Below are 16,830 nucleotides of genomic sequence, written 5' to 3'. Positions count from 1 at the left end.
AGCACGTGCCATGCCTGGGAATCAAATGGGAATCGAACTGGTAACCCTTTGGTTCACAGGCCTGCACCCAATCCACTGAGCCACACCAGCCAGGGAGAGGAACAAATTTTTAGCACAAAAGAAAGAATAGTTTTTCAATGTAGATGCTGCTGAAAGGTAAGGATGAGAAGACAGTCCAGATGAATTTTAATGTCCTACAATACTAATCAGTACCTCATAAACACTATCTTTCCCAACCCTTACCCGCTTTCTTGAGATGTTTCTAGGTTATCTGCCTCAGGCTTGCTGAATTTTTTTCACTTAGTTTTACAACTTGGAGCAATCTGAAGTGTGCCCAGGCCTTTACCTGCATCGCCAGATCTAGGAGTTCCTTGGAAACATGTTGATTGGCTCCTTCCAAATTCCGGACAAGGTCACCAGCAAAATTGCTGTCCTTGGGGGTCAACAAGGTATAGGCCACACCCTTCTCACCCGCTCGTCCTGTGCGGCCAATCCTATGAGTATGGGTATCAATGTCTCGTGCCACATCATAGTTAATGACAGTCTTAATTGAAGGAATGTCCAGACCACGAGCTGAAATTAAAAAACCACACACCCACCCACACACATTTTATTCATCATGAGGAGTCAAAAGACCTAAGTAAACAGAATGCTAAACCTCTAAGAACCCACATTCCTCTTATCTAGGCAAGGTGCATGGTTTGCTGACCTGAGATACATAAGTTACCTATTTAGAAAAAATGCCACTATTGTAAATTCTATGATACTGGGCCACTTATTGTAAGGGACCTATATCTTCTGCCATCAATATAACCTGCCATGGCCTCTCTCGAGGAACATTAAAAACAAAAAACAAAAAAACCCAGCATCAAATGTGCGGGAGGCTAAGAAAGTTATTTCTTTCTGATTGTGATTAGTGTGCTCTGAACTGTTGCTCCATGGGGCCAGGCCACCCAGGCCAGCAGGGTGCCCTTGATCAGGCTGGCCTGATATTATAGGTCTTATATAACAAGACTGAACACCCTGACAGCATAGGAATCTAAGGTTATTGGGGAAATTCATACCCTACCTGCAACATCTGTGGCCACCAGGATGGGGATGTCCTTTTTCTTAAAGTCTGAAATGACCTTGTTCCTTTCACTCTGATCCATGTCCCCATGAAGCAGCCCAAGATTATGACCCTCCTGTTTAAGGTTATTGGCTAGCTCCTCAGCATTGGCTTTTTTAGTAACAAACAGGAGGACACTCCCTGAAGAGGTAAACTCTACCAGACGCCGGGTAAGCCAGTTCCATTTACTAGGCCCAGAATGGAGAATCTCCACAATCTGTGTCACATCTTCATTTGCCTGAAAAGGAAGAAATTAAACAAAGGATTGTGACCTTTTGTGCCACAGGGCACCTGAACAAGAACCAGACATCACATTTTCTGCTGGTATCTAGAAGAACCCTGAAGAATCCCTCTTTCTCCTGGGGCCTTCCTTCAGCAAGTCAAGTGCAGCTCAAAACTTAGGCCCCTTCTCAATCCCTGTGCTCTCCACCTCCCCAGATGCGTACGTATACCAACTAAGCTGTTAGCCACAATACGTTTTTATATGCCCATTCAGATTATTTTTAATAAATTAGGCTGTCATTATTAAGCTGTTATCATCTCACCCTTTATTGCTCTCATCAGATCATTTCTGATGCCATGACTGCTTATAGAATAGAGGTTCATTCTGAGTATAACCGTGGCTTAATAAAACTGCCTCATACATACTCTGTTGGGACAGACATGACTGGCTGTGGACTGCAACCTTCCCCTCACTGTTCCTAGTACAATTCATACACACACACATACACACACACACACACACACACACACAAGGCACACAAAAATGAAAAATAATTGACAACAAATTTACAACTATCAAAAACTGAACCTAAAAAACAAAAACAAACTAAGCAAACAACTAGAATAGGAACAGAATCACAGAAATGGAGATCACATGGAGGGTTATCAGCATAGAAGGGGTGAGGGAAAGTGGGGGGAAAAGTACAGGGAATAAGAAGCATAACTGGTAGGCACAAAACAGACAGGGGGAGGTTAAGAACAGCATAGGAAATGGAGAAGCCAAAGAACTTACATGTATGACCCAGGGACATGTACTAGCATGGGGGGTGAGCGGTGGGCAGCCTGCTGAAGGGAAGGGGGGCACTGGGCAGAAGGGAGCCAAGGGGCAGAAAAAATGGGACAACTGCATAGCGTAATCAATAAAATACACTTAAAAAATGGAAAATGGACACTGTCAAAATGCTAGCTGCACAGAACGTCAATAAACACGCAAGAAACTCGAAGAATTCTCAAGGCAATCTTAATTGAATTTCAAATCTCAATTCAGGGAAATTTTCCACAGGGGCCATCTGTGCAGGTAACGAAAAAACCCTGAACTCATTTTCACCAGGCCTTTCAAGTCCCCCCCACTGTGCAGACCTCCTCCCACAGTCATTTCAAATGTTAGTTGCATCCTAACTGACTGGTTATCTTCTAGGCAAAGCTTGCTTCCCACCCCCACCAAAGTTTTTATTTTTAAACTTATTATGGAGGGCGGTGAGGAAGGGTATGCGGGATAAATGATGATGGGCCAAGACTTGACTTGGGCGGGGAACACAGAACACAATGTACAGGTGATGTGCAGTAGAACTGTGCATCTAAAACCTGTATAATTTTGTTAACTAGTTAATTCTGTTAAGAAAGTTATTGTGGAAAAATTTTTAACATTCAAAGTGAAATTAACCTAATCAACTCCCACATGTCCATCACCAAGTCTCAACATTTACCAATCAACACTTACCAATCATTTTAATCTCCCCTCACTGTGTGATTTTTAAAGCAAGTTTGAAGCATGATGCCCCATCCATAAATACAGAACACTTTTTTTCAGTAGTAAGAAATTAGTCCCATGTCTCCATAATATGAGAAATAACCCTTTGGGGTCCCATCCAGCCCTGTTTAGGGTTACCTCTCCAATATCTCCCTGCACGACTCGAATAGGGTCGATCAGGATGTCTCTGGCCAGTTTTTCAATCTTTTTCCGAAATGTTGCACTGAATAAGAGTGCTAGAAGACAAAGCAAATGCTGTTAAAGAAACACAGGACTTCTTTTTTCGAATAACCATTAAATATCCTACAAAATATTTTTTAAAATATTGTTTTAAAAAATAAACCTACCCAAACTTTAAATTTAGTTAAAAAAAAAATTGACTAAAGAAAAAAGATTTGCTCTTACTCTGTTTTTACACATTTTTCAGTTAAGACATGGGTTGTTGTCAGCATGGTTCAGGAAAAGGCTCTTTGACTTCAAAACAGTCGAACTGCACTGTGCATTGCCTCTACCCAGCAATAAAACTGTATAAATTGGGGGAAGTCACTTAATTCTCAGCCTTAGTTCTTATCATCTATAAAGCTGAGTGACTTATATCTGATGACCTCTAATGTCCTGTACAGCGCAGATAAACCCTCATTATCTCACCCTTTATCGTTCTCATCAGGTCATTTTGGATGCCATGACTGCTTATAAAATAAATAGAAGTTGATTCTGAGTATAAATGTGGCTTAATAAAACTGCTCCATACATACTCTGTCTGTCAGGACGGACATGACTGGCTATGGATCGCACCTGGTACTCTGGAAGAAGTAGAACAGCAAAATTAATATTATAATCCTGCAACACAGTTTGGGATATCTGGAAGTCATTTTAGTAAAACTCTTTATATGAGAGGCTATAAGAATTAAGAAAAATTTTGAAACTCCCAGACTTATCATTTAGTATAAAATTCTGCAACATCTGCCCTCCACCCAGCTGGATTAGGCCCAGTGATGTTCCAATCAATACAGATAGTTCCAATTTTCACATAACCAAGTGAGTGAAGGAGGACAGGAAAGCAAAGGGCCTTGAATGATCACATCCACCTACCTGAGAACACAGACCTTGACCTCCACAATTAAAGCATATGAATAAAAATAAAGCATGGAGAAAATATTCTTTTTTTACAAAGGCACTTTCAAATATCCCCAACTCAATTCATACCCAAGACTTTTTCTAAGAAAATATCTAAAAATAGTTAATGTTTTAGCCATTATCTCTACAGTCTAACCCTATCTGGGAGTATTTTTAGCTTTTTTCATGCAGAAGAAAACACCTCCTAAGTCCAGATGGGGAAAAAACTAGTATCATAAGGTGAGGGACAGAAGAAGCTGGTATTCAAAGCATACCAAATCCCATGTCAAACATTCGATCTGCTTCATCAAACACAAGGTAAGAGACTCTTTGAAGATTGGTAGCTTTCTTCTTTACGTGATCAATCAGTCGGCCCTATGAGATCCAGAAAATGAATAGTAAGTGTAATTTAAAGGCATTTACAAAAACTTTCTAGAGCTGTGCTCCTAGCAAAAGGATTAATACTCCAGTCTTAGACTGTAAGACCTGAGTCTGACAGCCTTGAACTTCATACACTACAAAGCCTAAAAGAACAGAAAATTTGAAAACTCAGACTCTTCCTTTACATTGTGATTTAAACTGTGGGGAAACAGCCAAAATTACTTTTGTGAGGCATTCTAAAATGACCTAATTTAAAACCTTACTGGTGGGCTTTTGTTTAGACTACTCTTCTGGCAGTTTAACCATACTCTGAATATCTTTCTGGTTCTTGATGCTCTCAGTGACCACAAATCCATTTTCTTTCTTTTCTTTTTTTTAAAAAGATTTTATTTATTTTTAGAGAGCATGGAAGGGAGAGAGAAAGAGAGGGACAGAAACATGGCTCAGTTGCTTCTCGCACTCGCCCTGACCAGGGACTGAACCTACAACCCAGGCATGTGCTCTAACAATGGATTGAGCCAAAGACCTTTTTCTTTACAGGACAAGGCCCAGACAACTGAGCCACACAGGTCGGCACCTCCATCTTCTAGGAGAGCATAAGGAAAACTGTTTGAAACAGAGAATCTTACTGGACTGCTATTTTAGTCAACTAATCAAAATTAAACCAAAGCAAGAGTATTCGCAACCCTTGCTCTACCACACTTTAGGGGAAATTCCCTCTAGTCACTAACCAGTTTTCCATACCAAGAGAGGCTGAGAAGCCATATAAACCCAAGACATACTTACTGGGGTACACACAACAATCTCTGCCCCTTCCTGAAGGGCCTTGGCCTGCTCCCACATGCTCCCTCCGCCATAGACAGCCACTGATCGAAGATTATATGCCTTCCCAAACCGCTTACATTCTGCATGGATCTAAAAGTTGTAGACATAATGACTTATTAACAAACTTTGACACCAACAGAAAACCTCTGTCACAACCAAAAAGGGAGTTCTAAAAATACACAGAAAGCAATGTCAGAGAAAATAAAAAGCTAGGAAATACTTTAAAATCAGTTTTATTCATTAAGTAAATGAATAATTATCATTATCATGTCTCAACAGGCTACCTAAAATCTTATTCATGCTCCATTTCTCTTCCTGAACCTACCACTACCTTTCTACCAAGCAATATAATTAATCCAGAAGGAAAACACAGGGAGCTTACAATACAAACAATTCCTGTATATTTTTTCCCTTAAAACAGTAGTTTTTTTAAAGAAAAGTGTATATCTGGTTATAAAGAAAATATATAACATTTTCCAAAAGTTTCCTGGTAGCACAACAACATGAATGTACTAAATACCACTGAAGTGTACACTTACAAATGGTTAAAACATTTAATTTTGTGTATTTCGCCACAATTAAAAAAAGTTTGCTGGTATTTCTTCTACTCACTTGACTCGTTAGTCCCTTGCTAGTTCACATATGAAAGGAGACATTCCACACAAAGCACATACCTGTTGGCAAAGCTCCCTAGTAGGACACACAATCACTGCAATTGGTCCATCACCTGGTTCTAGTTCCTTCTGGTCCATTATATGAATCAGCATGGGCCAGATGAAGGCTGCAGTTTTTCCACTGCCTGTTTTGGCGATACCAATCATATCTCTACCACTTAATGCCACAGGCACACCCTAGGGAAAAAATAAAGTATAGCTACTCCAGCCTTCTATTTTAAAGGTGTTCTGAAGGAAATCCTGGGGAAGGGGTTAATGACTATTAATGACACTTATTTCCACTGGAACAAAAATATCCTGGGCTAGGCATACTGAATACAAAGTAACAAAAAACACCTGGCATTCCCCTCAACTTCTTGATTTTTAAGAAACATTATCATTCTGTTCATGTGGATCGGCCACCATTTACAAAATGTGAATGACTCCACTTTGCTTAAAATATAGAAATAAAAAAAATTGTAATTTATAGTATAAGTAGACTGCTAAAATTTAAAAATCTTGTCCCTTTAACACAGTACAGACTACCGCATCCATATCCTGAAAATTCTCATTTTCTGTGTAGAAATGAATAAATCTCATAAGTGGGTGTGGAACAGAAGCTATTACTTTCAGTTATAAATGAGAATCAGGTCATGGACAAAGAAATCCTAGTCACTGAGAGTGCTAAATCTGTCCACACAGAAATACTTTTTATTATGTTTAGGCCTAATGAACTCTTTTCTTCAGATCGTATTTTCAGGACATTTATCAGATACAAAATATTTCCCAGCCCCGTTAGCAACTTTTTAGGGTGGTAAATAATTCACTTTGCTCTTCAATTTTTGAGGTTTCAAAAATACTCATGTATGTCTTCCCCTGCCCCTTATTTAAAGTGGAAGTTGAAGACCAAGCCACAGAGAGAACATATGAACATATTCTATCCATGTCAATACAGTTCGGCACTAACCAGTGTTTTATCAGTTTGACTTGTTTCTAAAATAGCCATTGACTACCATTCTACTTCATTTTTCTTTCATTACATTCTACTTACCTGGCACTGTATTGGAGTGGGCTGTGTGTATTCAGATTTCCGAATCTGGTGCATAAGTTGTTCATCAAACCCAAAATGAGCAAAACTACTTCCTGGTCTAGGAGGTGCAGCACCAGAGACCTGGAGATAAAGACAACTTCCAGGAATGACTTATACTTCAAAATCAACAGCACTGGAAGTTCAATAGTATTTACCAGTGTCTAGCATTTAGCTTGAATATAAAGAAAATGTTAAGTCTATAGCCAAAAGCACAAGCTGTTTGATAGGGTAAAAAATAACAGCTAAAACCTCATATAAAAAAACTCCATGAAAATATTCCTGAGATAACTGTCATATGATAAAATGATTAAGCTACTACACATCTCTTTAATCAAAATTAACTTTCTGTAAGAAACTTTTAAAGAATATTGTTCAATGAACTGGAAAGTCATTAATAATTTTTTTAACCATTTTGTATCACCATTACCCAAATGGAAGAAAAAATAAAATTTACTCTTGAAGTGCAAATGAACTCTAAATATGACATGTCTATACCCACTGGGTACAAAGATATTTTCTACCGCCTCCATTTCAAGTCATGTCTGAAGAGTTAATGTCCCACTTAGTAATGGTCCAGCCACTGTCAAGCATAGTGTGAACTGTACCCAAGGGAACAATGAAGCTTTTAACCTCCAGGTTGATTCCGAGAATGGTAAGCTTTCAAGGATTCCCCTAGTGATGCTATTTCTAATCAGTATTTCACTTAAAAGGTATTTTTATGGGGGAGGGAAGACTTTTGGAGAAAACATACACACATATACATATACATCCCCTCAATGAAAACAAGTGCAAACATCACATGGCAACTGGTAATGAAAGCTGCCCATTCCAGAATACCTATCAGGGCAGTATCTATGTGTATTTCACTTAAGTAACATCTAGCAGCACCCTGAACAATGTGGCCAATGTGGAATCCAAATCTTTTGAGAGGACTATTTAAACAATTACTATGAAATAAGTGCATGCATGTTTTTAAAAAGGTGTTACTTTCTTCTAATTAAAAAACAAAATTGTGCTGTATATAATTTGAGGAGCAAGTGTATCTTATTTTTTAAATATTCTGACTGTACATATTGTTCCCATCTACTAATCTTGTCTCCTCTTCCTGAAGATGGGGACTCCTACCCTTCATCTCTAGCCCACCCAACACAGTTCTCAGCACACTGTACTCAATGGAGAAACACTTGCCAATTAATTTTAAGATCTGAATGACTTATTGTTCTATACAGCATACAGAGTTGACTGAACAATTTAGCATTCATGTTGTGTCACGTGAAAGAAAAAACAATCCTATCCTAAAAAAGCTGGAATAGCTTGTTTTACAATAAAAACAAGACACATGAACCTAAGTAATATATTATTACTCTATCAAAGACAGTTCAGACACCATTAGAAAAGAAATCCAATGTTATTTTAGTTTGGGTAAGAATACTACTAACCCTAAATACTACTATTTAACTTCAGAAGAGTATCTGAGGGACAGGGCAGTGGAGGGAAGTGGTTGGGGGAGACGGAAGAAGGTATGGGGGGGAGGGGCGGGGAGATAAATAGTGATGAAAAAAAATAAAATTAAAAATGCATTAAAAAAGACATATGGCGTAATGATTGACTTACCCGAAGATTGAGCTTATGCCGGAGATCTATTAGCTGCTGTGGGGTGAGGTTGGTTATCTCTTCATGCTCATTGTAAAAATTTTTTTCAAATGGTGGATAGTCAATCTGCAGGTCCAATTATTCAAAGTTAGTCTAGAATTCAAGAGTCAATCCTGTGAGTTTGATTTTAATGCAAAATAACCTCTTACAAATATTACATATGTAAAGCCATAATCAACTAGAGAACAAAGGAATTCACTTATTCATGGTACAAGCCAGTACCTTTCCCTAAACCCATTTTCAACATAAACCAACATAAGCCAACCTGCTTTCTAAAGAGATTCTTAAGAACACACTTCAGATTTGAACAACCTTAACACAGACTAAGGAATCTCTCTCTGCAATGCCAAAGGCCTCAGATTTTAAAGAAGTATTTTAAAGGAGATAGTCCACCCTATAATACTTAAAATGTTTTGGAGTAAGCTGTTCATTTAGCTCTAGGCATTTAAAAACATTTCTAGCATTGCCCTTGGGGAGAGATCTGTGTTCATAGGAAGGGCTACTTTTTTTAAAAAAAAAACATGGAACTGTTTACATAACTTTTTAAAAAAGGACTGACTAAGCATTTCCAATTTCAAAGAGGGAAGAAGTAATTTCTACTATTTTTTTGTAGCTTACTGTACTAAGAATACAAAACAGAAGCAAACCATCACATGTGAATTTGGCTACATGATTTTTTTTTTGACAACATGGTATGTCTATAATACACTTTTTTTTAAGGAGACTGTAAGCCTTTGTTAGATGGTCAAATTTTTCATGATTCTAGATATAACTTAAAATTAATTACTAACAAGCAAGACATATTGTCATGTGCCCACAATGCTGTACATAACAGGATTTTCTTTAGTTGTCTTCTCTTTATCAGAATGGAAGCTCAGTGAGGGCAAGAATTTTTGTCTTCACAAATTTTACATATAAATATATAAATTTTTATATTAAAAAAAAACCAGAATGAGAAGACAGAAACTTATAGGTGGAAGGGGTATCCTTCTCTTACTTCTGGCTTCTCCTGGTAGACTGCCCATTACATATATTAAGACAACTGAATACACCAGAATGAAGTTTGAGTGCATGTCAAGTATCTCAAATGTTTTTATAAGATGATTGTTTCAAGTACTTATGTGCTTTCCTTATTGGATTTTCACTTTTTATCATGCATACTTCTTCCTAGAACAGGTTCAAATATTTGGTTTCCTTTGCCACATGTAAAATACCAAGGTATTATGGTAGCATTTGTGCAAAAGGAAACATTTTATAAAACTGAACAGACCAGCAGTTCTCAAGCTTTTTAGTCTCAGGTACCCTTTACATTTAACAAAAACAACGAATTTTCATTTATGTGGGTAAATATCTACTGATATTTACTGTATTAAAATTAAAACTGAAAAAAGTTTAAATGTATTAATTCACATTTTTACAAATTTCTTTAATGTAAAACAAAAGAAAATGGTTCTGATTTCATGCAAATTGTTGTGATATGTGCTATTAGCCCATAAAGAAAATCTGGCTTCACGAAAATATGTGGTTAGAAAAAAAAGGCATTTATTAACAGCCTTTTCAGGTTCTTGTGGCTTTTCACTCTTCTACAATACTGTACTAAAACTCGACAAGAAGTCATTTCTTAAAGGTTATTTTTACTGTGTAATCTGAAACCATACCATGGACTTTTCAAATTTCATTATATTGTAGCCCATGGGTCTATCATGCATTTTGAATGGAGTCTTTATTCATGCACGATTTTGTAACATCATACACTGGTCATTTGAAAATACTGGTTTACTGAGGTAGTAGGCAGATCATTCAAATGGTGAAATCTCATTTTATATTTTTTAAAAATCACAGTTATTACCACCAGTTTCATTACAACAGACTTGAAATACAGAAAACATAATTCACCAAGTTCACTGTGGTGAATATGTTTCTCAAATTCTAGTTTTTGGTTGAAAGTTTAAATTTCTATCCTTGGAATAAACACTATTAATTGTTTTCCTTAAAGCATCATTCAATTTCTCAAGTGAAAACAACATTCCATGAAAAAAGCAGCTACTACAACTCACAACTCAAACACTTAAGTGCTTTATTAGTACTTCCCATTTTGTGACACATAATAGAGACACGTAATGTAAGGATCAAGATTTAATAAATGGTCACTTTTACTATTTCAAAAATATTCTTAAGTGAAGCTGGCTTTTTTTAAAACTGTGATGGTCTGGCAAGAAAGAATATACTGACTACAACAGTTGGTACTACTGTCTTGATTTATGCTAAGATGTTAGCAGTTTTATCTTCCACTGCTTTCAGCCATTGATGCAAATACTGACCCAGTAAACAAAAGGCAAAAATCATAGCATTACGATGAAAAGTTTTTTGACTTTGCAGAATCCCTCAGGAGTTCTTAGACTGCACTTAAAGAACCACTGTTCTAGATCTATAATCACTAGGACATGCAAGAGCTAGTCTGGTATTTAACCTCAATGCAATACAGATTTTTGTGTTTTAAGTGGGTATGCTAATATCCTCATTTCCTTTTCCTAAGGAATCTGTAATTCCTGGTACTCCTCTGAAAGAACAGTCTCTTATCTGCTCCAGATCTGATAAAAACTGTAAAGGTTTACAGCAGTTAAAAAACAAGTGCAGGCCTAGGGGCCCATTTTGAAAGGAAGATGGTAAATGATGGTATGGAAAAGTAGTACAATTGCTTGAAAAAAAATTCTTCACCTAAATTCACATGTGAACAGGAGGTTCAGCTGTACTTTAAACAACACAGGCTATAAAGCCTGCATCACTCAGTCACTTTTTGACTTAACCGCTTAGGATCCCAAAGAACAAATACTCTCATGACATAAGAAACGTAATTCAGGAGTATTCAGTAATTGAGAAAACCTAACATTAAAGTTGAAGAAAACTGTACCAGCTTGAAACAAGAACCAAATTAAGCAAGAAACACCATACCTCTGAATGATCAATGGGAGGAAGAGGATCAATGATTTTTTTGGAAGGTGCAATTGGATTTCCATCACTATCGTATTCCAAATTATCTTCCTCTTCCTCTTGAACCACACCAGCAGTTGGGTTCTCTGCCATGTACCGAAAATAAGCTTCCTGCAGGAAAGCACAAGAACATAATCATACCAAGCACAACTGGGAACACTTCTGCTCCTGTAATTAGTGTACACAGTGTACCAGATGATTGCAGTTTAAATACCTACCAAGTAAGACAAGACTTTTACTAGTAATGATTCCTTTAACAATAGCAGTACTCAGAGGGACAATCAGAAGAAATGAGTGAGACAGTTAGTACTATGAAATGATTTAACTTGTTTAACAAAAGACTTACAAATCTGCTTGTTCCACATTTTTCCTGGGGTTGGGTGTCTACCCACCCTGCCCAGAGCTGTGGAACACATGCTGTGGTTTTACCAATCCAAGTTTAGAAGCTGTCACTGATCAGAAGAGTCACAAACCTGGAAATGGCTACTGCTCACTTTGGTTCCCTTCTCACCATCCCATAACTGAACAATGAGGAAAAAAATACTAAAGGACAGTCATTAATGTTCCATCTTGAAATACAAGAATCACAAACAGAAACCCTAGAAAGAGGTAGAGGTTAGATGCTGCTACAGGCCATCAGTAGATCCCACACTACTCTATTTCTTGATTTATGAGAATAAACATTAATTTGGATTTAAAAAATCAAGCTGAATAAAGCTATTTTTGATGTCACACTCGATCAAAAGTTCCATCTTCAACATGGAGGAAAGCCATGTGAATCTTTATATTACCAATTGGTCACACATGTAGAAAAGGAGCAAGTCAAATGACATTCCCTGCTGAATGTCAGGAATGGCCATTTCAGAAAAGGCAAGCTCTAGCTTGTCCCCAGTACAGACTTTGTGGGATAAAAATAAAAGATAGAAATACTGCATAGGAACTCACTTGGTCATCTTCCTCTTCAATGTCATCTCGAATACCCCTGGAAAAACAAGCGGAGAAACAAACTTCCCTGCAAATGTTCCACATACCCAGCTCCATACTTATAGCAGATTAGTGTTGAATTCCATACAGCACAGGAACTCTCAACACTAATAATAACAAAGCAGCAATAAGCACACTGTAAACTATCCATCCACCATATATGTGTAGTTTCACTCTATGCTGTAGTTTGCATTTCTTTTCAAAGGAGTGATAATGATATCCCTAGGAGCATCAATTACTAATAAGGGTATAAGGAGTAAAAACTTCTGAAGATACATGCCCAAGGATCCTAGCTTTGTGAACCCCATACAACAAACAATGCAGTTGTGAAAGGCATTTTATATTTTTTAAAAATCCTGCTTTTGTTATATACTAAAAAGAGAGTCACAATTTCTTAATGCCCCTGGAGTTTCTAGTTCTGAGGTAACTGCATTCAGCTATAATCCTTGGGGACAGAGAGAAAAAGTAAATCAATTCTTGGTAAATTTGAGACTAAAACTCCTAAGGAGTTCATAGAGAAGGGATAAACATCACTTGCTGCATCTCTCAGGAGCTACTGAAAATATGGTTGTTTAGTTCACACAACCATTTCTTTGTAATCAGACTGGTATGCCTAACCTACAGCACTTGCTATTCCTAACACCAGCTACACCACCAGTATAGGGCAATTGAAGGAGGATGCAACACACGGTAAGCAGCAAAGAGAGGGCTGAACCTCCATATGGCAAAGGAACCTTGGGGGAGGGCCTGAAGCACTGATTACCAAGCAGAAGGAAAAGTTCAATCATGCCTACTTGTGTCTGGCAGTAAAAGCCTTAAGAGGAATGTATTCAGCAAGGGATAGAGGAGAACTCTCTTTCCCAGAAAGAAACATGTTTCAAGTTCTGACCCATTGCTAAAGAATGGTGTCACTCCTTAAATAAATTAGATTTTATTATTTATTAATAATATACATAGTTTTTAAATGACAACACCATTATTTTGCATTATCAATCCTATAGGCATTAAGCTATTTTATATTAATTATGGAACAAAACTCAGAACAATGAACCCAAACTTTAGTAATTACGCTTTCTTAACTTCCACTGTAACTCATTCTTGAGTTTACTAAAACAAAAAACAAACAAAAAAACCTACAATAGAACACCAAATAGCATTCTACCAAAAATGCTTTTTAATTACTGCAAATTTAAAGACTTCTGCCATCTTTATTATCTGCAGAAATATTATTCAAGATACAGGGATTAACTCCATGTCAAAAAATTTATGTATTTTAATTTGTCCTCTATAAACTTCAGAAGGTAATAGGATTTGCAATATTTTATTTTTATATAACCTTTGTGAGGGAGAAAACAACTTACTTTACGTTTTTTCTTTCCTTGTCCTTTTCTTCAAGCCTCTTCATGTCTCTAGCCGCCTGATCCTAATGAAACAAAAGGCTATATGGAATCATATCAACTAAAAAAGGAATTCTGTTACAAAGAATTTTTAGATTTGAACAAGTGCCATCGTACTTTTAGCTATGCATTTTGACAATTGCATTTTTACAATTTTTCAGAGAAATACTCAAATGTCCTAAAAACTTGGCTATACATGGATTGCACAACTTTTATCTGCATTCTATTTACATGCATAGAAAAATCAGTAAAAATGCTTGATTGGTCTCTTTTTTAAAAGTTGATAATAATCATGACTGTAAAGGACCTTAAATTGAGGCAAATTAGGCTTTCTCAAGGTGCAGCTTAAGACCATTTGCATCACATTACCACTGGGGCTAGTAAAAAGGGCAGACTTCTGAATCTGACTCTGCAAAGAGTCACTTGTTAACCTGGGGCAATTTTGTCCCCAGTGGACATCTGGCAGTATCTGGAGACATTTCTGACTGTCACAACTTGGGGGCAGGGGGAGGATGAAGCAGAGGTTCTTACTAGTATCTAGTGGGTAAAGGCCACATATGCTGCTAAACATCCAACAATGCACAGAACAGTCCCTACAGCAAAGAATTATCAAGCCCCAATAGTCCTGGGGTTGAAAACCCTGCTCTAAACCTGCTAAATCAGAATCTTTGTGGGGGGGAGGAGTTAAATGTATGTAGTTTTTCCATTTTCCATAGGCAATTCTTATACAAAGCAAATTAATAATCATTGATCTAAATTAATTGTTTTATATATGTGAAAACCAAGGTTAGAATTTTTCCCAAGGTTAAACACATGCTACAGAACTGTTTCTTGTTATAAAGCAACACGAAATTTTCTGACTGCTTTGATTTTTTAAAAAAATGCAACTGTATTAAACCTGACATGGTCAGGCATCCTATCTAATCAAGTGGTCCCTGTAAAATAAAGAAATTATTTTACAAAGAAATATTATACACAATGTACTTTTCAAGGGATTAAACCAAATATAAGATATATAGGGTGGGGGAAAAGGTTTACAGTTGTGAGTATGCAAAACACAGTTTATTCTTATATTTTTATTATTCATATGAACCGTTGTAAACCTACTTTTGCCTCCACCTGTATATAAGGCTATAACTAAAGTGAAGATGACACTTTAAGCAATGTAACATAAGAAATGGGTCGCAAACACTCATAAAACATGTTTTTTAAGCTACATAAACCTTTTTTTTAACAGAGGCTAAAAATAAATACTCATTTGGAATTTATTCACTAATAAAATTTACATACATCAAAGACCAAGAAATAGTACAATACTTTGGCAATAACACTCTCTCCAAGATCAATATCTAGTATCTATGTTCCAAAATCAGCAAAACCTCTTTAGATACAATACCAAAAAAAAAAAATCCAGAAGAATGATATCATATCAAAAAGATTTAACCTCCAAACTGCTTCAACTATTTGAAATGCCAAGGAAGAGAATATGGGTCATTCTTGGATACACCTACTCAAAAAGGACGATGGCAGCTTGCACTACCAAAAATCAAATCTAAATTTAAACCTAGAAAATGAGCTGATTTTTCTTCTAATTCATCACTGGGGATATCTCAAGAAATAATGAGAAACACTGCCCTTAGAAATGTCCATATCTCAAGAAGATTAAAAAAAATGTATGTATATAAAGATATCTCAAACATGACAATCTTATTTATTGCCTTTACTTCTAGAGAGAACCATTTAATATATTTACTAAATCATTATCAGGGTGCAAAGTACATGGTATATATAATGATGAGTTTTGGTAAGTGTTATGGCAGAAATACGCAGTGCTACAAGAACCCAGATACAGAATGAGACTCCAGAACAAATATGGGCTTTGGAGTTGAACACCGGCTCTGCTACCTGTCAGGTGTGTATTCTTTGGCAAGTAATTTGAGTTGTTCTAAATCAAAGGTAGGAAATTCAAATACCTAATGGATGCCAATCTGACAATGAATGCAGTGAGCCAGGATAAGAAAAGTGTATTCTTCTGACAGACATGCTTTGCTTGTACTTTAGTAAGCAGGAATATTCTTCTAAAGAAGCATGTTCTAATTTTTCTTGTATAACACAACCCTGAATCTTTTATTTTTTGATATTTGATAAGAGGCCCAAGCTCAGAAAAATATTTCTCCACTGCAAGAAAACCACAATGCAAGTGTGATAATAAATGGCTCTAATTGGTGGCCTCTGTCAAGAAGACAATAGGTACTGATAGAACTATGGTGAACTAGAAAAAGCATGCCTTATCTACAGAAGGCAGCCATTTGCTCAGCAACAGCCTGCTTTTCCAATGCAAGAATTACCAAATTTAGTATTACCAAATTTTCCACTTTTTGAGTCTAAACTTTTAGACAAAAATCTCCTGATCTTAAAAATGCCACCTCACATTTTAAAATAGCAATGTCTAGGCCAACCAAAAACACATCCATATTGGGTTCTTTCTCTCCTTAGAGAAGAGATGAACTGCAGACCTCAAGTAACAAGTGAGGAATCTGGAAGAACTCTATTTCATAAGCAACGAAGTGACAGTTTTGAACAAGAGGAATAATACGGTAAGAAACATGCTTTAGTGTTAGTCTGATTACTCTTTAGCTATATACCACATAAATGAGAGAGCAAAGGGCCTAAAGCAGGGAGAGTTTAGACCAGGCAAGAGTTAATAAGGGAATAAAGTAGGATGAAAATAGCAAGGAACAGATGCAAGAGACACTGTAAAGATTGACCGAACCAGGCAAATGAATAAAGGTAGCATGATGTACTGGAAACAACTAAGCTATCAGCACCTCTAAGCAAGTAAGTCCCTGCTCTGCCACATAGTACCAGTGTGATCTGGG

The 16,830-nt window shown here is 36.8% G+C and overlaps 1 protein-coding gene across 3 annotated transcripts in view; it reads right to left on the bottom strand.

Moving 5' to 3' along the window:
* The window catches only part of DDX42 (DEAD-box helicase 42), a 30,518-nt gene that overhangs the window by 4,984 nt on the left and 8,704 nt on the right, over positions 1-16,830 (bottom strand). For 2 of the 3 annotated variants that reach the window (XM_054573009.1, XM_054573008.1), the window contains exons 4-15: positions 13,916-13,977; positions 12,516-12,552; positions 11,532-11,681; positions 8,541-8,645; positions 6,888-7,007; positions 5,858-6,034; positions 5,145-5,273; positions 4,253-4,352; positions 3,617-3,664; positions 3,000-3,097; positions 1,070-1,346; positions 347-573 (exon numbers count right to left, since the gene is read on the bottom strand). In XM_054573009.1, the coding sequence (XP_054428984.1) occupies positions 347-573; positions 1,070-1,346; positions 3,000-3,097; positions 3,617-3,664; positions 4,253-4,352; positions 5,145-5,273; positions 5,858-6,034; positions 6,888-7,007; positions 8,541-8,645; positions 11,532-11,681; positions 12,516-12,552; positions 13,916-13,977 (1,530 nt within the window). Of the gene's footprint in view, positions 1-346; positions 574-1,069; positions 1,347-2,999; positions 3,098-3,616; positions 3,665-4,252; positions 4,353-5,144; positions 5,274-5,857; positions 6,035-6,887; positions 7,008-8,540; positions 8,646-11,531; positions 11,682-12,515; positions 12,553-13,915; positions 13,978-16,830 lie in introns of those variants that run through there. The other variant, XM_054573010.1, reaches the window with a different exon arrangement.

The sequence above is a fragment of the Pteronotus mesoamericanus genome, unplaced genomic scaffold, assembly GCF_021234165.1.
Source record: "Pteronotus mesoamericanus isolate MK-2021 breed Mesoamerican mustached bat unplaced genomic scaffold, CSHL_Meso_final contig_246, whole genome shotgun sequence".
NCBI classification, from domain to species: Eukaryota; Metazoa; Chordata; class Mammalia; order Chiroptera; family Mormoopidae; genus Pteronotus; species Pteronotus mesoamericanus.
This window is presented reverse-complemented; position numbering and strand designations above follow the sequence as displayed.